At 40.4% G+C, this 26900-nt stretch overlaps 1 protein-coding gene across 1 annotated transcript; it reads left to right on the top strand.

The window, feature by feature from the left end:
• The first annotated feature begins 4807 nt into the window (after positions 1 to 4807).
• On the top strand, positions 4808 to 23765 carry AQP1 (aquaporin 1 (Colton blood group)). Its single transcript, XM_031607808.2, has 4 exons — positions 4808 to 5312; positions 20211 to 20375; positions 20585 to 20665; positions 22047 to 23765. Exons 1-4 carry the CDS (start codon positions 4926 to 4928, stop codon positions 22224 to 22226), a joined length of 813 nt encoding a protein of 270 aa, XP_031463668.1. The 5' UTR covers positions 4808 to 4925; the 3' UTR covers positions 22227 to 23765.
• The last annotated feature ends 3135 nt before the right edge of the window (positions 23766 to 26900 follow it).

Genomic DNA, 26900 nt, shown 5'->3' with positions numbered 1-26900 from the left:
GAGCAGAAAGAGGGAAGTTTCATAGTAAGGATGCTCATATGCAGTAAAAACATAAAAACAACAACAACAAAAGTCTGTCAAAAGAAAGTGATAATACCTAAGTTAACACAATGGAATGTACAGATTTATTTATTTTTTCCTAAGAAAGGGAAAAGCATGGCCAGTCTATAGAAGCTGCTTTGATTTCTCTGAATTATAAAATACCCAAATTAAAATCAATTGTATGGACTTCATGCCTTGGAATCTTGCTTGCTGTGGGGTGACACACCATCTCGGTTCCTGGCACACCAGGTGATTCATGTGTTTCATAAATAACCACTGATCCTACCAAAGGACTTCCTGAGAGCTCAGATCCAGCTCCACAAAGGGGCTGAGCTAGCCAGCTCAGTAAGAGGATATTGCAGACTCAAAGTTTACTGCAAAGGGAACCATCATCCCAGAAGTGGGGAGGGAGATTCCCAGCAGTCAGCATATGGAGCAAGTGGGTGCTCAGAGCAGCTGACAGCACATGCTGAGGAGGGGGATGTGTCTGAGATATTTCTTCTTTCCTAGATTTAGGAAATCAGGACAGATTTTCCTCCTAATCAGAGAGTGGAGTCCAAGAAGCAGCTCCTGAATACTGGTGTAAAACTATTGATGTCAGTGTCATTCTCATAGGAAACTTTGTCTTCTGAGTTCCAGCTTTCTCTACAGAAAGCACTGAACAGAATACATGGGAAAACATTTTCGTTCCAGCCATCAGTGTATGAAATGTGGGGGACTGACTTTTAAAAGGGCAGATAGTGACAGAACAAGGGGGAGTAGTTTCAAACAAGAGATACAGATTAGATGTTAGGAGGAATTTTTTTATTCAAGTTTTGAGTCAGTGGAACAGGTTGCCCAGAGGTGCATGGATGCCCCATCCCTGGAAGGTGCCCAAGGTCATGGATGGGGCCCTGGGCAGCCTGAGCTGGTGGGGGGCAGCCAGCCCATGGCTGGGATTTGGAACTGGCTGAGCTTTGAGGTTCCTTCCAACCCATTCTGTGATTCTGTGTTGGAACACAAATGCACAGACCTTCCAGCCTGGCTTTGATTTTCTCCAGAGTAGGCAGAAAGTCAGGCAGTGAAAATCTATGGGCAGAACAGAGGAATTGCTCTTGCCTCCAAGACTGTGAACAATACAGTTCCTAGCACTTGCTGGTTGCCTCCTAATATGCCGGCAGAGGTACAGGATATGAATTTTTTCCCAAGGGCAGAGTAACAGTAGTTCGCTAAAGTTCCTCTGGTCTCTCTGGTTGTTTTGCCTCTGGACCAACATGCATTCCCTCTGCCCTTCAACTTTGACTGTTCCTTCACCTAAGTGGAAAATTCCCAGAGAAGTCCTTCAAGCCAAGACCAAATTTGCAGTCACTGACATTTGTTTCTTGTTCAAATAGTAGAGAGATCCTGCACAACCTGACTTGTGGGAGCACAGAACAAAGCCTACCACTTAACCAACAAGTACATTTGTTTTCTGGCTGAAATGTTAAGTGAGGATTGTGCTGCAGCCCTTTAGAGCCTGATTTGTTTCAGACAACAGATGAGTTGGCCCTGGGATCTTGGCGATTAAATTTCCATTTCTGTGAGCTTGATTTTTTGCTGAACTCTCTCTAGTGTAACTAAATAATGTTGAGAGTACACTGATTTAAATCATCTGTGAAGAATCTCTCATCATCTCAGAAGCTACATTCTCCCTCTTGTTCCCATCAGATATGTTCTTCACTGCCTGTCTTAAACACTTACATAAGGTTGGCAATCATCTGTATTTCTAGATACATAATTCCAGAAAACCCAAACTCTACCTCCATGTATAATTTGGCAGATAAGCTTTAAGTCATGCCTATAAAAACTTCCTGCACTCACCCCAGATCATCTGATACTACAGACAGTGGATTTTGCCCCTTTTTGCTTTGTGGTGATTTATGGACACCGTGTAGATGGCCCTTGGCCAAGTGTTGGGCAATTTTCTGTTAGCCTGAATAAGATGGAGTGGAGATCATTTTGTGGCAAAGGGGATTTTGTGAGTTGAGGACTGATTAGATTTGTGTGGTGGACACTTCTGAACAGGCACTGTCCTGGGATTAGCCATGGTGCCCTTGGACTGCAGGCATGACTTGGGTTAAATCTTCCACTGATGAGTTGCTGCTCTACTCTTGCCTTCTCTCTTCTCTTTCTTTTATGCTTACATCGTTGATTTAACTTATCGTCTCTGCCAATTCCCTCCATTTTATGTACAGAATATTTGTTCTTTTGCCACCATCTCCCCTTGGTGGCTCATCTATACACACAAGACAATGTCTGCTGCATGTCTTCGCACAGTACTGCTATCACCACCAGGTCAGCAATCAGTTAACAAGACAGCAGCGATGATCATGACATTGTTCACATCAGGTAAGACTGGCTGACAGCTCCCCAGTTGTTTATATTCCATGTTTATATATAACAGTTTCTGTCTTTATTTTGTTTCGGCTCATTAAATTATATATATATTGTTTCTAAGTCTGTATGACAGCGTTAATCATTGATTGTCTTCTGTTGGCATTCCAAGATATGAAATGAGGAGTGGGCAGCAGCTACAAAGAGATCTACCAAGAGTCCCAGGAGGAAAATAAACTAACTAACTCTAAAGGAGGGTGACCAATTTATTGCCCTTGAGGAACGCTGAATTTGTGCATTGCCCACATATGCCAAAGCTATCTCACAAAAAACTAAAGGTCTTGCTTGCTCTGTACCCTATCTCTGTTACTGGACTCCCAGGGATACCTAGGGGAGACTGAATAAATCAAACAGGCATTTGCAACACTTCCCCAGCCCATTTTCCTGGCTTCTAGTAATTTTCCTTTGAGGGATTCCTTCTCACCTTATCAGTACGGGGACAGAGGTTGTTTGGTCATCCAGACCCTAATTGTAGGAAGAAGTGAGTAAAGAGGGAGTTTCCTGTGGACACAGTGAATGGGATGGGCAGCTCCATCCCACAGGTGCCAATTTGGGACACATGGAAAGTACTTGCTCTTGTAAACTATTCATAGAGCTCTTCTTTCCCGGAGGTGTGTGATGTATGCCTTGGGCATCTGGTGGTAGGGCCAGGGAAACTGGTCACGTATGATCTTCAGGTCCTGGGAACAGTTTGCAAAACAATAAACAAAAAGTTCTGCTGAACGGAATACAACCAGCATCAACGTTTTAACCTTAAAATTCCACTGTGAAATATGTCTAAATTTGAATTTTGATTTGTCTGTCACTTTATGCCTCATTGCAGTTCCACTGTAATTAGGAGGATGAAGCCAATAATTAATTTGTCCCTATTTCATCGCTTCCTCCCCCCCTTTTTCTTTTCTCTTTTCTTTTTTTATTTGTGCAGTGCTGTTGTGTAAGCACATTATAAAACAGAACAAAATAAAACTACTTATTCAGAAAATCAAAAACACCTGAAGACTAGAAAGAATAAAGACATGGGGACAAGGGCTGAGGATATCCAGATTTTTATTCAAACAGAGCTCTGCCTTGAATCTGAATCATCTTCAGAAAGACGAATATGCTTTAAAAAAGTCACCTGTCAATTATCTAATGCTATCCAGGTGTGTATTTGGTTTTATTCCTATAGTGACACATTAATTAATTTAAGTGCAATTTAGAAGTCGGCAGCGGCACATCGAGGGAAGAAGAAGAAAAAGGAGGAGGCGGAGCGGTGGGACGATTTCAAGTGCTCTTCTTTCAAGACTTGTGCCTGGGGATTTTGTTTCTGCCTCTGGACCGACTGCTGCACAGCTTTAAGTCCAAGGAAGCCCCCTGGCTTACAGAATAAGCAATCAGCAGCTGCTCAACCCACAGCGTTCTGAGAGCACAAGGGTTAATCCGAGGCATGCACACACGTCCTGCCGCGATAACGCCCCGAGCGATGAGACCTTTTGCTCCAGAGGACATTCTGGCTCTGTCGGGTGATTCATTTTGTCTGCAAAATCAAGCATGTAATGCCCCTTCTCCCTTGCAATCCCTTTCCGTCCCTGTTTCAGTCTCCCCGGTGACAGCTGATGTTCTGCTGTGCTTTCACTGCAGGACGTGAGCTGGGAAGCCCCTGAGCGGCTGCTTTGCGCTGATTGGGAAACCCTGAGATTAGGTAAATTAAATAATAAAAATAAATATATCCCTCAGCACCCAAATCACGGCTATGGGAAGCTTCCCCTTGCTGCGGTGTCTGCTCCGATTTACACAGTGGTCACGGAGGTGGGGAGTGATCCCTGCCTCAGCCAACTCAGATCAGTGCATGTTGCTCTGTGTCTGTCTGTCCGCGGTCAGGATGGCATCCAAAATACAGCCGGTCCCCAAGGAGCCAGCAGCAGAGACTTGTCTGTCCGTTTTCAAATGAAACAGGGATCTTTCCGTCTCTAGAGCGCCGATTTAGTTGTCAGCTCTGTTTACTACTGCTGGATGTCCCCCAGCTGCCGCGGAGCTGAGCGCCGTAACTCAGCGGAGCGCTTCTCCTTTCAGCCCCGTGTCAGGCAGAGACCCCGCGACAGCCCTCACTGTGACCCGAAGGATGAGGGATGTTAAACAGAGTGAGGGTAATAATCGCAGGGCACTCCCAAGGGCTTTTCCAAGGGTTTGAAAAAGCCTCTTAAAAACTGCAGCAGAGATCGAAGGCAGTTAAGGGAGAGGGAGAAAAAAAAAAAGGAAGAAAAAACTTTGGCAAGCGTGCAGTGTCTTACATCAATCTAGCAGTCAGCATCGATGTAGATGTTCTTTCCTCCTTTTGTGCAACACCCCTTCCCTCCTACAGACCACCCAAAGCCCTATAAATAATCCAAGGACCGTATTTTTTCTCCAGCTTTCTCTTCAGACCTCGAAGGGAAAATATCAGGCAGGAGAAAGAAACAGAAGAGAGAGAGGAGGGCAGAGAGAGAGGAGAGATGGCCAGCGAATTCAAAAAGAAAATGTTCTGGAGGGCGGTGGTGGCCGAGTTCCTCGCCATGATCCTCTTTATTTTTATCAGCATTGGCTCGGCTCTGGGTTTTAATTTCCCAGTGTCAGTCAACGGGACATCAGCAACTCAGGACAACGTGAAGGTTTCGCTGGCTTTTGGGTTATCCATCGCAACCATGGCGCAGAGCGTGGGCCACATCAGCGGTGCCCACCTGAACCCGGCGGTGACCCTGGGCCTCCTGCTGAGCTGCCAGATCAGCATCTTCAAGGCGCTGATGTACATCCTCGCCCAGTGCCTGGGGGCTGTGGTGGCCACTGCCATCCTGTCCGGAGTCACCTCCTCTCTGCCCCACAACTCCCTGGGGCTCAATGCGGTAAGCTGAAACTTTGCTGTGTGTCCCCCTCCCCTTCCCCCCGACTTTTTTCCCAAGTAGAATTGAGAGGGCAACACCTCTAAGGATGTATGTGGTGGAGGTGGTGACCTCAGGCAGGGAGCTTGTCCTGACTGATGTCAGGGTGTATGCATTCGCTGCTGTCAGCTGAAGCAGTATTTTAATCCTTTTCTGTGATAAGAGATACCATAGGGATGGTTCCTTCTGCCTGTTCTTTTTCAGAGCTTTATGGTCATTATCAGTTCAATTTTGCATATCCATGCTGCAGAAAAGTGCCTTTTGGTACTGATGTAACATTGAAATCTCTGTCATTTGCATAACTGAGTCTCTTTCTTGGTTCTGAAGGTCTCAGGTAACATGTCTTTGGCTTGTGATGCTGGTTAATGTGTATACACTGGTGTTTTCACTTCTGTGAATGTGATTCTTTTTCAATACCTCATTAATAGTTTGTGTAACCTGATGAGTGCAGTGTAAGAACCTATGGGACCAGCGAGAGAAATGGATAACAGGAGAAATCCTATCACAAAAGGTGTGAGCATCACCTGTTCCATTTGACACAGTGCTTTCATCCTGCCTGATGCAGAATCTTAGCTGCACTTTTCTTCTTTTTCCTACTTTTGCTGAGCAAAAATGAGGAGAAAAAAAAAAAAGGATTTCTCAGGTGTAGTTCAGAGGATGAAGTGAGGAATCTGCATTTATGAGAGGTGCAGGTTTCAGACCTCTCGCATCCAGGTGCTCACAGCTGTTGACCATTACGGCATACAGACAGCTGCATGGTGGCAACTCCTCCTCCTCCATGTGTTGTTCTTCTCTGCTGTTGTCTTTGTACCATAACAGGAGCAATAGGGATAGTTACCCTTTTCAACATGAAATCATCATCCCACTGTCAGTGGGTGTCAGCAAGGCAGTCCTACAGCCACAGCAATACCCAGAGGAGTACTGTAAATGGAAATTTCCTTCTGGTCATTTATCTCACCTGATTCTATTGAGAATTTCGTAGCTTTTCTATGGCCCCCTTCTTGCAGTATGATCAATGCAATTTGAAACTTGAACGTATTTGAAATCTTATGCCCACTGGTGCACAAAGCTCCAAATACAAATACAATATCACTTCAGAAAACGTTTTAGGGGAAAAAAAAAAAAAAAAGTAAAAGAGAAGTTTTAAGCATTCTGTGGCCTAAGAGTTATTTCTAAGCATGAGGAAGAGGAGCTTTTGAAAACACAGAAGCTGACATTAAGGAGGTCACTGCTGAGCAGCCCATCCACCCGTGCTGCTCTGCGTGTTGGCTGCTCACCTCCCTGCAGGGATCCCACCCTGCCACCCATCTGGAAACTCCTCTGGGATCATCCAAAACATTTTTGGGGGAAGAAGAGGGAAACTTTTTATTAGCTCCAGTGGGCTCTGGCTGTGTGTGTGAGACGTGATCCTTTCCTCTGAAACCATTGGCACAGGGAAGTGCTCAACCGCATGGGACAGGGTACCCGCCCCGGTGGTTTCCTCGAGAGGTTTGGCTGCCAGCAGCCATGGAACATGGGAGGTCTGCTTTCAGCAACATTCCCATTTGGTCTTTGCCTTTTGCCTGCCACAAAGCACTTGTGGCTGGCTCCTTCCTTTGCCTTGAAGCCCTGAAATTGGCTGTTTGCAAAGTGGGTGTAAGGGACCACCCCAAAAGCTTGCTCCTCTGTTGGTAATACTTCAAGTTACAAAGATTTAAGTCAGAGCTCTGCACAAAGGCATCTAAGTAGAGAGAAGTCAGAAATGGAAAAATCTCTCTGTGAATCACAAAACCTGCATTTGAGAGTGGAAGCCTTGCCCCTCCACCTGGAATACATTCAGTGCACCTTTTCTAATGCCATAAAATCAATGGCAGGAGGGTGTGTACTCAGAGTTTTGATCTTTTATTTTCTATTTCCCATCTGGCAATAAATGTTCTGGATAGAAGAGACTGGTGGGGGGGGATAGCGGAGGGGGGAGACATTTCAAGAGATGGGGAGAGCAACAGCTGTCCCCTATAAGAAGGAACTGGTGAGGAAAGCAAGTCCATTCTTTTCCCACTCAGCTGGGACCAGCTGGGGAGGGAAGATGGGGGTTTGAGGGGGCAGTGGGTCTGAGACCAGCATGGGAACAACAGAACAGCTGTCCTCATGCAGAGCTGATCACCACGGGGCACATCCTGAAGTCACACTGCACTGCCTCCTTCAGCAAACAGAGCATAAGGAGATGCCACAGAGACTTGCTTTTGTGTCATGCTTGCTTTTCAACCTGATAATAAGGAGGGGATGGGCAGAGCTGGCATTCCTGATGCCTATTTTGTCTTCTTGTCCTTCTAGTAGAAAATGAGGTATAGATTCACTACTGAAAAAAAGAATAGAAAGAAAGGGAGTGCCCCATTTTGGCAAGGCTTGGGAAGGTGGCTTGGGTATGCATAACTGCTTCCTCTGTTCAGGCCTTGCCATGGACTTGAAAGGGTGTTTTTTTTTTTGTTGTTTTTTTGGGTTTTTTTTGCAGGAAAATTGTGGTGGGAACAAGTTATAGGAATCAGTGGCTATTCATTGCCCTCAGTGATGCTGGGTGGGATTGTATGGGTGGGATAGATTCTGTTTTATCCTGCCCAGCTGTAGGTCCTGCACCAAGGGGCCTTAGAGCTGATACCAATTCCCTAGGTTCTATGCCAGCTCATAGAGAGGAGACAAAGAAAGGTATTTCAGCTCTTAGACCCTCTCTTTTGCCCTATAGAGAGACCTAGATCTTTTCCTTTACTGTAGAGGAAACTTGGTATGATGAGGCTCCAGCCTTGGGAACCTTGATTGTGTGATGAATCTGTGCCTTTCTTATTGCCCAAAGGGAAAAGAAAAATGCAAGCAAACAGAGCACAGAAAACAGGCATGGAAGGTACAGGGCTGAAGAGAGAAAGAGAGCTGGAGAACGCAGGATACTCCTTTACCATATTCAATATGAAGGTTCTTAGAGACAAGCAAAACTGTCCGATATGAAGAGTTTGATCTAAACTTCACTGAACTCAATGCAAATTTTTTTAAATTTGGCTGGTTCTAAGTAAGAAATTCTGGACAATATTCAGAGAAGTATTTGGATGACTGAATCCTTTTAAGACATAACTTCCCATATACTTCAGTAGTAGCATGATTGCCAAAGCAAAAACTTTGAGCAGTGAAAAAACTGAAAGTGTAGTACTCAGTGCTTGTTGTTCTAAAAATTGAATATTTATACTTGTATCATCTAGTATCTTTTTTTTTTTTTTTTTTTTTTTTGGCAACTGGATTACTTCATTTTACAAATCTCCATTAGGTAAAAATGTAAGAATAGAGAAAACATAATCCAAAGGCACTCATCTGCCAACACAGTTGGCTATTGTCTAGTGAGGACAGATCTGTAGTTTGGATAGTGGAAGAAACTACTCATCATGGGCAATTAATGGCCAACAAAGAGCTCAAGCAGGAAAGACAGGTGAGAGGAGATGTCTGACCTGTAAGGTAACACAATATTTGCTGTTCAGCAATGTGGAGAACTTTCATCAGGCTATTAAAAACATGCTGAGTGAAATTATTTATCTCTTTGTATTTGTTTGTTCCCTTTTGTTTTTCATTTTGTGTGAAAGTGATCATCATCTGAAAAAATGCAGACACTCCTTTACCAATTAATAATTTTCAGTAGTTTCTGCATTTCTGTATACTGACTTAAAGGCCAGGAAGTGGGGGGCCATCATCTGGAAATACTTTGAAAAATCTGCCTCAAAGATTATAAAAACTATATATATATATATATATAAATGTTCCAAAAGGATCAAAAGTTGTAGGGAAGAAAAACAGACCCGCAAATAGTTTTGCTCAGGGTCGATACAATGAAAAGGAAAACAACCAAGAATAACAAATAGAAGAACTCTGTTTTGAAAACTGCTTCGTGGCCTGACAAATGTTGTTTGTGGAACTGAGGAACTTTCTAGAAAAGTCAGAGGAGGTGTGGTCAGTGGGTTTTCCAGAGAGGTTGTGGATGCCCCATCCCTGCAGGCATTCAAGGCCAGGCTGGATGTGGCTCTGGGCAGCCTGGGCTGCTGGTTGGTGTCCCTACACATAGGAGGGGGTTGGAATTGGATGAGCATTGTGCTCCTTTGCAACCCAGGCCATTCTATGATTCTATGATTTAGAGGTCTGGAGTATCTGTTTAAGACTGATGGATAGCCATATAGATACCACTCCTACAATGTGGGAAGTCACTTGCTCCTGGAACACCCTTTGGGTTTTCAGTGTGATCGAGTCTCTGCCTCCTTTAGCAGCCTTGGAGGGCATCACAGGCTGTAGGAAGCTCCAGAATTCCCACATATGGTCCTACCAGCCATGGCTCCCCTACCATGGGAGTAGGACTTAAATGCTCGGTGTTGGTGACTCAGTGCTTCCCTTTGTGATTTCCCTCTCCTTCTGCCCACACCCTCTGAGTCTGCTCTCCTCCAGCCTCAAATTAAGCAGTGTCTGGTTGCGTTGGTAGAGTTTCCAAAATAAACGGAGAGCTTGACAGCATGAGTGGACAATTGAGTCAGTGATTGATTAAGAATTAAATGATGCCACTGCTTCTCTGACTCAGTACGGAGAACGTGGTTGCCAGGGCGCCACTGGATGGATGAGATATGCAGTTGCATTCCTGAACTCTTCTGCTTATTAAAAATGTCCTGATACCTTTTTTCAATGCAGATTATGTACTACACCCTTCTCCTGCTTCCATGCCATCAGCTTCATTCTCTGTATCACCGCCCTCTGCCCTCCCTGTTTGTGATCAGATTCAGGATCCTCCAGCCAGTGTTGCCTGGATATTTGTGTACTTAAACTCTGAAGCTGCAACACGGGACCAGAAGCAGCTGCACTTTCAGAGTGAGCAAAATGGTTCCTGTACATGAGATTAGTCCATAATTTTTTGTTTCTTAACAAAGAGTAGCACAATAGCTCTTTATTCGATTTCAATCTTGCAGCAGCCGTCTTTTATGGCTTGCCAGCATTGTATTGAATCACAGCATGCCAGGAAGGTGGAACATAGGAAAGGCACCTGCTCAGGAATGGCCACAGCCACAGCTGCTTTCTAAGGAGTTCACACGAGACAGCAGAAATATCTGGGCTGAGATTTAAAACTGATGTTATCGCCCATCCTCCAGTACCTTTGAGAATAATGATGGTTATGGCTCTAATTCTATTTTTAAGACTCAGAGGTTATTTTTATTTTCGTTTCTACAAAAATTGGCTTAGTGCTTCAGCTCCATAATGAGATAGCCATTCCCTAAGCTTTTCATAAAATCATAGAATCACTAAAGTTGGAAAAGACCACTAAGATCCCCAGGTCTAACCCCAGCTCACTCCCACCGTGCCCACTGACCATTCCCTCAGTGCCACATATCCTCAGTTCTGGAACACCTCCATGGGTGTTTGGCAGAGAGCACACAGAGGTGCAGTAGTGTGGATGTTTGTGATGAGGCTCTCGTTGATCACCTATCCTCAGTGCTAAAACAGAGTGGTCCAAAGTGGGTTTCAAGCCATGAACAGGGTCAGCACACAGAGGATCCAAGGATGACTGGTGCACTGTTTGAAAAATACTCTGCAAGCCTCAGAATAAAGGTCCTATTTGAATAGAAAAGATATAAATTGATGAAAGGTGGGCATGTAGGCTTTTAAAATGAGTTGCAACAGAGCTGAAGATACTATTAATTTGTAAGATTGGTTAATGTTGTAATTCAAATTGGTTCATGGCTGTGGGTCTTTTTTGGAACACACATATATATATTTCTGTTTTTGACCAGCCGTCCAAATAAGGAGGAATAAGTATGAAGGAAGTAAAGAAGGAAAATAACTTTCCCACTGCCCTTCCTGACTGGTGAATGAACAGTTAAAGTTGTTCTCCTTTCCTTGGCACTCTATGTATTATGTCATATATATTGAGGTTGTGTTTAGGCATATGCACACCTCCACACACACACTCACACACAATAGATAGATGGAAGGATAGATAGAGACACAGAAAGATAGAGGGATAGATAGTTGGATAGTTGGATAGATTTGTGGTTAGATATGTGGATAGATAGATAGATAGATAGATAGATAGATAGATAGATAGATAGATAGATAGACAGACATATAGAATGATTTTTCAGATGAGATTAACCCAAATTCCATACTCTAATTTAATTTCCCTTTACATTAAAAATATATGTTAGTAAGAATTAACTTTAAGTCAAGATCTGGTATAGCCCAAAAGGGACCTAGGAGAAAGCTGGAGAGGGACTCTTTATCCAGGACTATAGTGATAGGACAAAGGGGAATGGCTTTAAGAGGGGAGATTTAGATTAGATGTTAGGAAGAAATCTTTCATGGTGATGGTGATGAGACAGTAGCACAGGCTGCCCAGAGAAGATATGATGATCCATCTTTGGCAGTGCTCAAGGCCAGATTCAATAAGGCTTTGGGCAACCTGATCAAGGTCTGGTGGGAGATGCCCTTGCCCGTGGCAAGGCTTAGAACTAGATGGACTTTAAGATCCTTTCCAACTCAAACCATTTCAGGATTCTGTGATTCCATGGCAAGAATCACAGTCTAAGGACAAATGGAAATTTCCACAAGAAACATGAGAATTAACATTATGGATCTCTTCTTGATACGCTGTTAAAAACAGCAGGTCATTGCAGCAGGGCTCATGTACCTTAGGAGATAATTTGGACCTTTGAGCGTGTTGAGAATAGTATCTCTTTAGTCAGAGAATCCAAAGAAGTGTAACTATCTGGCTTGTATATTGTTACCTTTAAGAGAAGCATTTCTTAAAACGAGGATACTGAAACACATTACAAGTACTACAGGAAGAAAAAATAGCCCTTGAAAAATTTCCTGTTTGTCTCAAGAGGAAATTGCCTGTTTTCTTTAGAGCAGTAGTACATTCTTGCTTATTTGTCTTGCTCTGAGTTAATTGAGAGCATTCAATAAAAGAGAGATCTTTACCTGATATTGTAATTAAAAAATGTCAAAAAAATCTTTATTCTTAGAAAAAAAATCTCTGTTCCTGAGTTAAAGAAACCACACCAAACTATTCCACTGTTCCACAGCTCCACAGTTCTTGTCTGTGTTTCTCAGTTTCTGTGTTCCCCTGCCTTTCTGTATTCCCTGTGCTCCTCAGAACCCTCAGTACAAAGTTAATGCCAATGTCATGGAGCAAGTGAATGTCTGCTGGAGGTTTTCCTGCCCTGTCTGGGAGCAGAATGTGGTGTATGTGTGTTTATTTACAACCTGATGGGAAAGCACTACACTTTCTGGCATTCGGAGCCAAAGCTAGTGCTGGTATTTACCTCTTGCAACTCCACTGAAGTAAATGATATCTGAAGCTATGGCACAACAGTAATTTGTTAAATCAAACATACAGGCCTGTCAGACATCCTGAAGGAAACTCTATAAACAGCAGGAGGCCAAAAAAGTATGCTGAGAGCTCTGCGAGGGGTTTCTCTTTTGACATCTGAGGATGGGAAAGCAGCCAAGAAATCCTCCATGTACTTTCCAAGCAGAGTCCTGTGCATCCCTTCTGCAGTGACCATTGAGAGGTACCTCCAAAAAACAAATTTTCCACGCTCTTGACACTTTCTGTGCCAGGAGAAGTTAATGAAGGCATTGAAAGCAGAAGTGTGGTTCAAGTTTCCTTACATATATTTAAGTAATTTCCCTTGAAGTTATGATGAGTGCATTTGAAACAAGGAATGAAAATAAGTAAACTCAGGCATGGCCTCTACTTCTTACTTTCATAGGACCTCTTGGGTGATGATCAAGGTGGAAAGGGATCTGGAAGTGTTCCCCTAATTTCTGCACTGCAGTGCTCACACTCAGGGCTGTACTTTCAACTCATGCAGAGCTCTTGAATGCTCTGCACAAGACTAACAGTAAGAACTACCTCAGAAGTGGGAAGTTTGAAAACTTCACAGGTTGGCTGGAGGGATTTCCTAGAAGTGAAAGTGAACATCACTTTGGTGCAATTGCCAAAAACTATATTGTGACTTTCGTTTGAATCTAGATAGTTATTCCAGGAGCAACTCTGAAAGGTAGATTGCACAAAACTCAAAATTCAGATATGTCTTCAATTCCCCCTTGAATCATATAATCATAGAAATATAGAGTCACCAAGATTGGAAAAGACTTCAAAGATCATACAATCCAACTGTCCACGTATCACCAATATTTCCCCACTAAACCACGTTCCTTAATACAGCATCTAAATGTTTCTTGAACGCAAGAACCACCATCTCCTTTTGGGCTGACAATACAAGAGTCCATAAACAGTGCACTGATATAAATGAGTGCTTCACATATTCTACTGAAAATGAACAATTTACTTGTTTTTGGCTGGGGAAAGGAAAATATCACTCTTCTGCATCTTCTGAATAGTAGTTGTTTATTTCATAGGGGGAAAAAAAAAAAAAGAAAAGAAAAAATATGTTTCCCAGAGGCACATCAGAAGGTTAAAGTGGAAATGAGACTGTTGAACAAATGGCCTTTCTCCAACTAACTGTGTTAAATGGGAGTCCCATACAGTTACTGGCTTTTACTACGTGTCATTGGCCATCACTCTTCTCTTTATTGCATCCCAGGCTGCTGCGAGACAAAGCCCAGGCCAGGTTCCCATCAGCTGGAGGATGGGGTGGGAGGGAGGTTAGCCTTGTTCCTGCAGGCTGTCCGCTGACCAAAGAATGGAAAATGTAATTTGCGCTTGGGGAACTGAACGTGCCCCCTTTAGAACTCTTAAGGCTGTATTTGTAGGAAGGATAATCTAACAAAGGACAATATGTTTTGTCCCTAGGTTCTGCTGAATGCTTCTATTGTTGACCTAGGATTCAATCCAAAGCTAATCCTTTGCCTTATAAGCAGCTCCATCTGAGTGCTCTTGCCATATAATTTTAAATGAAACTCTTTAGATCTCTGCCTCACTCTACTTTCTGAAGGAATGTGACTTTTCTACTTTCAGAATCCCTAATGAGTAAATAATGAGTATAGAATCATCAGTTTCAGAGTAACGTTATTAAATTGCAAGGAGAGAAGAGAATAACTGTGGTTAAATAGCAAAGGATACATTTGGACTGTGAGTTAAAGGGAGGTTTACAGCTATTCCAGCCGGAGAAGGGGGTGTTACTACGACAGGAGTTATCAAGTTATGAGCATGGTAAACATGGGGCTGAAAGAATTAGAAGAACAGACAAAACGACAGGCAGCTTTGAGGGAAGTAGGAAGATTAATTTCTGAGACTGCATTCAAAGAACAGCATTTCAAATAACTCTGCCCAGCAAAACACTTAAATGTTAGTTAGGTATGAAGAAGCATATTTGATATTTCTGGTGTAAGGATGAAAATGAGAGCATAAACCATTTAAACCAGTAGGAAAAGATTTCCTCGTCGAGGAGAACAAGGAAAGCCTAAGATGGGAAATCTTAAGCTGTAAGAAGAAAACATAAAAAGATTCATTTTTCAAATAGTCTGCCAGTAATATGGCCAGGGAGAGAGATCCAGTTGAGTTGAGAAGAAATGTCAGAAATTTTCCCTTAAGAAAAGCCTACCATGGAAGAGAAAAGCTAATTTGGAATACTGAAAGCATCAGGCCTGGTGCAAATGGCAGCTTATTTGAATTCAGTCCACAGAGAAGGAAGAGTCTCTGACATAAAGATATTATTTGTTGCAGCAGTTCTTGTTCCAGAATGAATATTAAAAATACTTCAATAAAAGTTAATGTGGATGTGTTGAGAAGATGCCGTGGTTTCGCTTTTCTGTCTTGAAAAAACATCAGCCAGCGTTGCTTGCTGTGAAGTGTTTCATAACTGTGGAGAAAATTGACATTCCCATACTGAAAAATAGATTTCTACATTTCCAGAGGCCTAATCTTTCTCAGGAATAATGAGAAACTAATCCCTGTTATATGAAAGCAACGTTAACCCTAGAAGATGCTGCCTTTTGCTGAGTTTGTTGGATGACATGAGGCAGGCATGGCATCACATCATGAAACCACCTTGCATAACAACTCTCTTATCCATATAATGGGAAACAGCTTTGAGCCTGATATACTTTGATTCCTGATGAGAAAAATATGAAGCCACTGGAGAAGTACACAGTTGGGTTTACCTTGGGCCAGTTTAATTTCCTGTCCCTGTTTCTCTTTTGAAGGCAGACATCTAATAAATATCCTGTTCCAAAAAAAGGAGAGAGGAGGGAAAACTAAAAAAAAAAAAAAAAAGAAAACATACCATTTGCCCACACTGTTGCTGGAAGCTGAGGGGAAGTCAGTCAGCTAAATGTGGCACCTAACTGAATCTTCCATAGTTCCAGTTGCAGATAAATCACAACTACTTGATGCTGTGGAGAGACAGAAGCAACTGCTACTCATTCCCTAAAAACAGAAAGCGGTTGCTCACCTCAAGCAGTTTTTCTTATGGTCACAAATGAATGTATCCAGTGGTGCAGAACTCAGTATTCAATATGCCTGACTACCGAGCTTCCAACCAATGTCTTCTCAGGAGCCATGGGCTTTCTGATTGAGATAGGAACTCTATTAATTTAGAAAACTCCAGCCATTTTATTTTTTATTCCCCACTAACCTGTTCTGAGTCACACTGAACTCAGGTAAAAACGATGGCAGGATTCAGCTGACAGAAGGACGTACCTCATGTGGGTTGTCTGCATCTATGCTTCTGCGTATGATATCGGTGCTTTTACAGTCAAGGGGAAATTGTTCAGATCAAAGAACTGCAGCCAAGGCAGTGATTCAGCTGGTCAGCTGTCTTTCTGTCCCATCTTCAGATCTTGTCAACAAGGTGACCTATTTCTTAGGTACGTTTCTGATGCTTTTCACGTCAAAATAGTGCAGTGATTTAGAAATGATGTTCAGTGAAAAAATTCATCTGAACACAAAGTGCCATCTAAAATGCAGAGTGTGTGGGAGCTATTGGAGTAAGGTGAAAAAAGGCCAGAGATTTTCCCAGAGAACAAAAGCAGCTCATGTCCCTGCATTTTTTGTCATAATCACTGGTAATCAGTGTACCAATGTAGCAGAGAAAGTCATTTCAGTGTGGTGCAAGTCACTGGAAAAGGATGCTTTCTCTCCAGAACTACAATAGAGGTGAATACATCCTATATTTCAAGGCATTATTCTATCAATTTAAGAACCATTTTTCCATCTTTTTAAGAAGATATGGTCATCTTAAATTATGAATATACTCAGAATAGCAGAATAGTAGATGTTAAAATCAGTTAAGATCAGCTGATATTTACCATTGTGTATATTGAACTCCACTGTGACCAAGGAATATACAAATACAGATATATGCATGTGTAAGCCTGTGTTCATTTTAATTTGAAGGCGTTTACATGGAATATTAGGAAATAAACCTTCTTACCACCCCTGCAGTGCAGGGAGACAGTTAGTCTGATGAAGACTCATGGTGTTCCGTGTGTTGCTGTAGTCTAGGAGGGTCAGCCTACTGCTGTAGTGACACGATGGCTCTGACAAGTAGGCAAATAACCAACATGTGATAGTATACTAACAAACACAGCAAACCAGGACATCCAAGGCTTGCCTCAGTCTGCAGTTGGAACACGGCCCAGAGTTCTTGCTCTCGCAGTGGAGAATCTTACGTCCCTGGCAGTCTGCGTAATATTACGCTAGAGGAAAGCAAAAGGTTTCCTACGATATTTCCAGGTTTTATTTGGTTCCACACAGCCCATCAATAAGTGTTGATTAGCAGGGAGAATGACCTCAAGTCACGTCAACCTTAGGATGTGTTTTCCTGGAGGGAAAGGAAGACGATGACTTCCTCTTCTCAAAGATAAGAATTATCAGAGGTTTTGAAGGCAGAATTTTGCTCTTATTGTCTTTTTTCTTTCCTTTTTTCTTTCCTTTTTTCTTTCCTTTTTTCTTTCTTCATTCCTTTCTTTCTTCATTCCTTTCTTTCTTCATTCCTTTCTTTCTTTCTTTCTTTCTTTCTTTCTTTCTTTCTTTCTTTCTTTCTTTCTTTCTTTCTTTCTTTCTTTCTTTCTTTCTTTCTTTCTTTCCTTCTTTCTTTCCTTCCTTCTTTCTTTCTTTCTTTCTTTCTTTCTTTCTTTCTTTCTTTCTTTCTTTCTTTCTTTCTTTCTTTCTTTCTTTCTTTCTTTCTTTCTTTTTCTTTCTTTCTTTCTTTCTTTCTTTCTTTCTTTCTTTCTTTCTTTCTTTCTTTCTTTCTTTCTTTCTTTCTTTCTTTCTTTCTTTCTTTCTTTCTTTCTTTCTTTCTTTCTTTTTTTTCTTGAAGATCTTCAAAGCAAAAGAAAAGTCTTATGCTAGGTTAGTATTTATTCATTTCAAATGCCAAGGCCTTTTCAAACATTAACATGAATGCTTCAGATCTCAGATCTAGACTCTCTGGGGTTTAAAAGTTTCATTATGATAGAGGACAATTTAGTTTCATATACACTTTTGGATATCTGTATACACTCACTTATTTACAAATATGCTTTTTTTTTTTATTTGGCCTTCCAAATGTGGGGTAAGATCTTCCAGATTCTGTAGTACAGAATATTTTATATCATTAGGATGCATTTGAAATTTAACTTATTGAGTTGCAACCCAAATGTCTCTGCAGCAAATAAAGTGGTTATTTTAAAAAGGAAAGGAAAAAAGTAATAGAATACTAATTTAGTATTATATCAGGTGTTCAGTATGAATTTCTAGATCGTGTCATTTTCACTGCCAACTCACATGTACATAATTTATATTTGTCACATATAGACCACGTTTGTGTTGAAGATGGGCTTAGTTTCTACTGCTGCAGGAGCCAAAATATCCATCACTTGAACGAAGATTTCCTTGGATATACTAATAAATTAATATTAGTTTGATAAACTAATTTTATAAACGAATTCTAACTCAAGGGTTATCTGTTCTGCATGTTAGAGAACAAGATACAAAATTATGTTATTTATGTTTCAGATGTCATTTCTTAGAAATTAATACATTTTCACTGTTAATGTACCCGATCAGATTTTTGCTAGCTGAAGACAGACAATATCCTCTTGTTTTTACAAATATCATATTGTTCTATGTTACATGAAACAAGAAAACTGAATAGCAAAGGTGGAAAGCAGAGTTTAACAAAACTTCCTGAAGTTTTAAGGTTTTTCAAATATCAATTTTAGGAAAATTTGCAATGTAAAACCATGAAAAGAGATTTAATACATGATTTCTCATAGTTTCATTGTTTCTGACAGGTCACCATAACAAGCAATTATGTTTTTGTTATGTATATGACCTTGCAATTTTTAACAGAGAGGCTATGACAGATGGGACAGCCTACTGATGGCTCTATTACTGAGCTTAAGTTTTGCAGAGCATGCTTCCTACGCTGAGTCATTTACATTCTCCGTTTTTCTGGCACGTGTCCACGCTCATGTTTTATCCCAGCTATGCAATGCAGTTACTTCTGTTTAACAACAATTCATTCAGCTCATAAAGATTTGTCTTAACGAAGACACCGGTGAACACAATGATTAGAAACAGAATTAAAAACCTGTTTTATCGTTATTAATTTAGATCCATGGTTACTTGTTGAAGAAAGCTTTATAATAGTACTACAGAAATATCAAAAGGCTATTATTTTTTAATGTTCATTTATGTGAATTTCTGTGGTTTCTGTATGTCCTACAACACATACATTATTAAGAAACTGATATATATATATATATATATAAACAATATATAGAAACTGATTCTATGATTAAAAATACAGTAGGGATATCTCCATCTGCCAGTGTGAGTTTTTTTGGAGAACCTACTTTATTTCACAAATAAATTGAAATACTTCCTCCATCAGCCCTTTAGGATTTCTGTATTGTGGATGTTTATTCTACCTACCAAAGACATAGGGTGGGATTCAGTTCAAGATACATCTAAAATTAATCTGTATGTGAATTGTTTTAAAGTTCTTGTTATGGTCAAATGAGATCTAGTCAATATAGATAAAAAGGACAGAGCTATTCAGTTGACTCTCAAATGATCATCAACATATCATCAGTTGAGTGGCTCATCCCTGCTGACTGTGTTCATGAAGTTGACCTGTACAATTTCAGAGATACAGTGCTTGAACACTGGCAACTGGAGCCATTTTAGATACCTGTGGCCTCCTGTGAAACTGCTGTCACATCTACTGGTAGCATATGAATGCCATGAAGAATCCAGGGTATTTCAAATGGCGTTAGAGGAATATTTTCAGGCAACTAAAGTGCATGTAGGTGACTTAAAATTTGGGAGGTTATCTGCCCATGCTTCCTGCATTTTGCTGGACATTGCCATCATAAGGTCCTCGTTTTGAAGAGTTCATGTTCAACAATGGAAAATAAATAGTGGTAGGAGAAGAAAAGATAAATATGACCTGTTGATAACAGAGATAGGTACCTTCAGGCTACTCAGAGCTTTGCTACTTTCTTACTCTATTTGTCCCTTCCTCCTCATGCTCCTGTTTGTTTGGCAATTCTTGCTAATGGCAAGTTGAGCAATGTTTAATTTGACCACAACATCCTCATCCTCACAAGCAATGAATAAATGTCTTATGGCACAAGAGGTCATTTTTAGAGATATATTCTAGTGGAGGCAAATCATTAACGGATTTGTCTTTCACACGTACACCACTTACATTCTCATCATGTCTACTAGTGCAATAGCATGTGTTTCAGCTGATTTCTCTCCTTTTTATTTTTGTTGTTGTTAAGCAAAGGAAGCACAAGTAGAGAAATGAATGTAGAGGTCTGAATTGAGATACAGCATCCCCTGAAACTTTGTTGTACTGTGTGAAGGCAGATAGGAATATCAGATTTTTTTCTTTCCTTCTTGTCTCCATGCAGCTTGCAAAAGGAATCAATGCAGGCCAAGGACTAGGAATTGAAATCATTGCTACTCTCCAGCTGGTTTTGTGCGTCCTTGCCACCACAGACAGGAGGAGGAATGATGTCTCAGGATCAGCACCTCTGGCCATTGGTCTCTCTGTTGCCTTGGGACATCTCCTTGCAGTAAGTTTTAGCTCTCATCTTTGATGTGTGCAGTGCTCTACGTCAATGTGGGCCGGTGAAGAAAGGTTGATTGGCAAGACAGGAGTTCCATCCTTCTGCTTCCTTTTCAGAGACTGACCTTAATTCTATGCTATTCATGGTAATGGTGTGTAATGAAGATGCCACTTGTACTTTGATAACTCACCACTGGTTATCTTTTTGACTCCTAGATTGATTACACTGGTTGTGGAATTAACCCAGCCAGATCTTTTGGCTCAGCACTGATTGCCAACAACTTTGAAAATCATTGGGTAAGTTGAAGAAATTTGCCTAACTTTCAAGAGATTTTGCTTATAGACAGTTTACCAGATCAGAAATATGTAAATCCAAATAACTAACTGTTGATGAGTTTCTGTTCCTTGAACAGAATGAGTTTTGTTCATTGAACAAAAATAATCTCCTTTTGCTCCTGACTATCTTTGGGAGACACAAATTCCTCAAGATGATTGAGTGTTTTCAAAGTAATACAGCTAATTTTCTCTGGTTGTTTCCCCTTCTGCTTATTTAAGTAAGTAAATAAATAAATGATTAAAACTTTAAAGCCTCATTACGCTGAATCCTATGTTGAGAATATATGGCTTAAGCTAAGTTTGTAAATTGCTATGATTATTCCAGTAAAACTTACTTGTGAAATGGAGTGAATTATGCAATATTTGGAAGCTAATAAAATGCCCATTTACTTAAATATCTGCTTATGCACTTCCATGGATAAGTGCACTGGAAACACTACAGATTTTTTAAATTATTCTCTGTGGTTAAAATGAGGAACTTCATGAACATTTACTTATTTCACTAAAACTCAGTGTAATTTGTTCTAACTCTCCCACTCATTTTGGCAACTTTTTGCACAAGATTTCTTGGAAGTTCACTGACAGTACAATGGGGCTATGAAATTTTGGATACGAATGCCATTTTAATCTAAAGAGTAATACATACAAAATGAGGATGCCGTGGAAACTGTACAATTTTCTCCCACCTGGACACTTCTATTGGGATATTAGGATAATGAAGCTAAGCAAGGAGCTAGTGTTTTCAGAAGTGTGTAGAAAAAATGTGTTGCTTTTGTAGAGAGAGTGAAAAAGGAGGAGTGATAATAATGCCTATTAAACCACTGATATCACTGGATAAAGGAAACATGTTTCCAGACTCAGTACCTCTTTGATAATGTACATCCCTCAAAATGATCTATTAGTTCTATTAAAATCATCTTGTTGGCTAAAATATATTTTTTCTTCCTCCAAAAGTTGTTTGCCTGCTGTGGAATGTTCCTAGCTAAATAGTAGCTAAAGCAAGTTAAGTCCCTGATTAGATTCTCACTACATACTACTTTCAAATTCACCTATCACTGAAGGTTACTGTGAGAAATGAATCTCACATCCTTGTTGCTTTTAGAGATCGTTCCCCTCCACCTCCCAAATATAGCTTGAGCAACAGAGATGTTTTACCCGTAGACACCTAATTTTAAATATCAGAAGTTGACAGTGTAGTCACAGATATCCATTTCTGGGTCCCTTATCCTGTCTGTGGTTTCACTCAGAAGTTCATATAGAAAAAACTTAAGGAGAAATTTGCAGAACAGCTTCAAATGCAATATTACCTGATGTCTTAACCGGGCTTGGAACTGTGTTCCAGATCTTCTGGGTTGGCCCAATCATTGGAGGAGCAGGTGCTGCCCTGATTTATGACTTCATCCTGGCTCCCAGAAGCAGTGACCTGACTGATCGCGTGAAGGTGTGGACCAGCGGCCAAGTAGAAGAGTATGATCTGGAAGGAGATGATATGAACTCCAGAGTTGAAATGAAGCCAAAATAAAAGACAAGTTAGGGTGGGGGAACGCATTGGTTTTCGAAGATTTTATCAGTGTTATAGACTCTTTGTAAACCAGCAAGAAGAACTTTGTTTTGTAATTCAATATGGTTTTCCTTTTTTTTTGCACCCAATCTAAATAGCTTTTTTATATCTGGGGTTGTTCAATTAACATTGTCTTCAGGCCAAGAATTCATTAGCATGATCTAAATAAATTGGGTTGATATTTAACCCTTCTCTCACTACTATCAAATTTGCTGGTGTATTCAGTGTGGCTGGCCCTCCCAGCACATCATGCAGTAGTGATGCATAGTTTGCTGAAAGAATAGATACTTAGGATAAAACTTCATCTGTACCATTCATAGGGGTTTATACCAGAAAAAGTATTTATATAGAAATGCAAGGCTGGTATTTAATGTCAGCAGTGCATGTGAAAAAAAATCTTTAATCATTTCCCAGAAGTGTCTTTTGGAAGCAAAGGCTGCTAAAAATTATTTGTTATCTAGAAAGAACCATAATTTTCTAAATTGTTGATAATCTCCAAGAAAGAGGACTGGAAATACTGTTGAGCAGAACAAGAAGCTCCAGGTTTCTGAGATCTATTTACTTTTTTCAGTTTTTCATCCTCTCTGAACCTGCATGCAGTTGTGAAAGGATAACCAAAAAATGTGTAGATATATGAATTCCTGGGAAGTAATAACTAGAAGTGAGATATAAGAGCAGTAGTTACAACAGCAAAGAGAACAACATGGTGCTGATATGTAAACAGGACCTGATTGTTCCTGTGACTGTTCTACTTTTGCTTCTCTTATGTAAGTTAACTGTATATTTGAAAACAAACCAGGAAAAAAAATAAAGACTCCTTTCTTCCTGACCCCATTTTAATAGCAAGTGCTATGACATTCAGGGATAATTAATAGATATACACACAGTATATTTTCTAATGAGGGACAAATACATACCCGTGTGTAAGTCCATTTTGAGGGTCATTTTTTTTTAATATATATATATATATATATAAATGTTTATATATGTGTTTTATACAGAAAGCTTAGTATACTGTTTTGTAAGAAAATAAGAGCAGAAAACAAGTGGGAGGAATTTCATAAGAGCTTAGCAAAATAAATGACACTGGAAACATGAAGAAAACTAACATTCTAAACAAAATGGAAGACGATTCTCTGTTTTTGTTTTAGTGTGTGTGCTACCTTTGATTTCCTGAATAACCCATAACAATAGCTGGTCTCACATACTAACTATAGACTATAGCTGAAGAAGATATAGGTGCTGATATACTTGTTCTGCACTAAACCATTTTACATAAAGAATGAGGCCCAGAGAAACCTACATAAAAAATGACACAGTTAACCCTTCAGACAAGCACCCCAGAGGTAACATGAATGACAGATGACTCCTGGTGGACAGACAGCATGGACAGTGAAAATGAAAGAGGGTTGACATAGGAATCCATATAGTTTGGATCATCTCATCTAGTTGAGCAGATTTGCAAGATAAAATGAAAAAAAAAAAAAAAAAAAAAAGAAATGCCAGCAGACCGAACCAGAATCTTTCTTGTCTACTTTTGGTGCGTTATCTTGTGTATTGTCAGTGTACATACAGCATGATTGGATTTTGGGGTGGTTTAAAAATAAACAAAATCATTTGTGCTAACACATGAAATGTTTGTGGTTCTTTTTTTTCATTTCTCTACACCACACTGCATTTCTTCTGCTATAGTATTTTCAGGTGCCCATCTATAAGACTGAGAAAGCTTCTTTGTATGACAACGTAGGCCCTCACCTAGAATCAAACTCTATTTAAAATGTACTTAGAAATGAAACAGGATACAAAGACTGCATGCCTACTTTCCAGAATCTGTGGAATCCAGAGTTTCCAGAATCAAATTCCAGAATTTGCCAATATTCTAGGGCATCCACTGACCCCAAATCAGTCCTTTATTTTTTTTCCTTACAAACCTGACCACGCAGAACAATTGGAAGAATTATTCAAAATAAATAGCTTTCCTTGACAAGCTTGAGGTAACTTAACACTGATAGTGATGCAGATTCAGAATTCGTCCTACTTCTTGCACAAAGTAGTATCTCTTTTTTTTCTGCTCTTCAAAGTAAAAATTATTGAAGAAAAGCAATACTGACATTCTATTATGTTTATAATATAAAAGTGCTCTAGCTGCTGCTGATGATCATTCCTGTTATAAACAAAACAGAAGGAAAGATGTATGATAACTATTTCCCTAGTGAAGAAGCAAGAAGTTGATCAAAGCAAATGAAGTGTTATGTGTCAGTTTATTCAGACTGAAAATGTTTCCAAAGTTCATGGAAATTAAGTAAAAACACATCAGAGTGGAATCCCAGACTTAAATCTGCTCCCACTTCTTTTCAGAGAAGGAAAATATTAATTGCAGAAAGTGCTTTTCTAACACTCAGATCCTGACGTGAGAGCAGTAGTTTCAAAGCAATGCAAGGCCATAGCTACGAATGGTCTCCCCACTCCTTGCACAAATGATTTTGCTTTATGTTGGACAAGCACACTTAAAAGTTATCAGCACACATTAAAATATTTGGAGGTTACCCAGGCAAAGGAATTAAAAGCACGAAGCAGCAAGTCTCGAAACCCACTATCAAATGTCAAGTGGACAAATATATTTACATGGCGTTGCCCAGAAACCCAGCAAAATCTCTCTGGAATTGAGATGAAGCCTGGAATAGAGTTGTTTAAAAGAATTCCTATGCCCTAATGGTTCCTGACCATTTGACAAAGAGAGTCTATGCCATGTTTCCTAGGGATGTATCTATCACTTGTTCTGAGAGAAAGAGACGAAAAAACAAAGGCAGATGCTTCCATAGTTTAGCTGAGGACCACCTGTCATGGTCTCAGATCCAATCTGTTGGGTATTCCATGGCATATCAAATACTCACAGAGAGTGGCTACAGAAATGCTAGTTAATGAAACAGCATGGGGTCAATTCCCAGGCAATGTGAACAGAGCTGTCTGTGCCTGCACAGGTCATCCTAAGCTTCTTGGCAGAGTGGAACAACGTGAAGATGATCCACTCTGCTCTGCTTCTGTTTGAGTTCCACTTATCATTTCTTGGACAGACAGCAGCATTGCTGGAGATGTACTCACCTGGTGGTCCATTCTGCTGACAAACCTGTTTTTTTGCATGCACCAACACAAGGTAATTTAGAAGAAGCATAAGCAAAGTGTTTTGAATTCGTACCTGCATGTACTCCTGCCAATCCATTGATTCTATAGACAATCTAAGGAGATATGGATCCTAAGTTTAGTCATCTATCTTTAGAAATAAATACATGCTCTACCTTCCCACTGTACCTGTAGCAATTTAATTTTAGATTCTACATTGCTTGACTCTCTATAGGCTTTTAACACATGCAAGGAAAGAAAGGCGATTGAAACATAACATAATGACAACCAATGAGCCAGGAAGCTTCCATTGTCTTTCCATATCCACCAGCTGCACCAGTCACAATTCACAGCTTAATGTTTTTAAAATTTAAAATAACACAATAATACCAATGAGGAGTTTCTCATAGTGTTTCAGTGTTCTCTCTCCATTTACCCAGCTGAAGTTGGAATGTGCCAAGAGTCACACAATAAGGTCCCATTCAGAATACAGCTGTTATGATTCAGTTGAAGTGTGGGCTATAGTAAACATCTGTGTCAAGAACAGTAGAGTTTTGTTTAACTGAAGCCTGATGTCCTTGAAAAGACCTTTTTTTTTATTTTTATTTTTTAGCATATATTTTGTCTTATGTGACAGAAATGGTTTTGCCCAGAATTACTCTTGGGGACAAATGCATCTTTGTATATGCTCTCCAAACCTAAGTTGTAAAATCAAACCTCTGATAATTAGGTGATTCTGTGTAATCATGGATCCTTGCCCTTGGCCGTTCCTGATCTTCTACATCCTGTATAAGTCATTTGCAGGAAAGATGGGCAGGTAAAAGCAATTCATGGAGCTAGTTACCTACCTGGCTTTCCTTTAGCTGGTTGCACAATTGACACAGTGAACTTATCTCTGGAGAGTACTTTTGAATCCTTACTGGCTCTATATTCTTATTATAGGACTCCTGAACAATGTTTCCTATCATCACCAATTGCCTAACAAACGTTTTTCCTTCCTGAACCATGAGCAATAACCTGTTATTCACATGGTATCCACCTCTCAGCTGACTGACACTGAAATGACATACTTAACCATAAGTACTCCAGTTCTGAGAGATTTCAACTAGCAAGAATTCAGTGGAATATTAGCAACTGGAAATACCATGAACATGTGCTGGGGTTGGGGATCCTCAAATCATTACACTTTTAGGCTGACAGTGGTAATGGATGTCCTGGGCCTGGAGTAGGAACACAGGCCAGTAAGACAGCACCTATGGTAGAGGGTAGGGGAATGGTAATTGGTAAATCAGCCTCTGTGGGAGCCTAACTCAATGTACATCAATGCACAGAGCATGGGGAACAAGCAGGAGGATTTGCATGTGTGCCTATAGGGCTATGATGTCATTGGCATCACTGAGATATGGTGGGATGGCTCTCACAACTGAATGTAGGGATTTACAGGTATAAACTCCTTAGGAAAGACAGACAGGAGAGAAGGGGAGAGAAGGGGAGGGGGTGTTGTTCTCTACATCG

Source organism: Phasianus colchicus, chromosome 6 (genome assembly GCF_987193195.1).
Source record: "Phasianus colchicus chromosome 6, bPhaCol1.hap1.1, whole genome shotgun sequence".
Classification (NCBI taxonomy): Eukaryota; Metazoa; Chordata; class Aves; order Galliformes; family Phasianidae; genus Phasianus; species Phasianus colchicus.
Note: the sequence above shows the minus strand (reverse complement) of the source record. Positions and strands in the feature narration are given on the sequence as shown.

Excerpts from the sequence above, each read along its gene's own strand:
- AQP1 (XM_031607808.2), top strand. The coding sequence starts at position 4,926 with ATGGCCAGCGAATTCAAAAAGAAAATGTTCTGGAGGGCGGTGGTGGCC. Across the intron at positions 5,313-20,210 it reads ACTCCCTGGGGCTCAATGCG|CTTGCAAAAGGAATCAATGC; the intron begins GTAAGCTGAAAC and ends GTCTCCATGCAG. Across the intron at positions 20,376-20,584 it reads CCTTGGGACATCTCCTTGCA|ATTGATTACACTGGTTGTGG; the intron begins GTAAGTTTTAGC and ends TTTGACTCCTAG.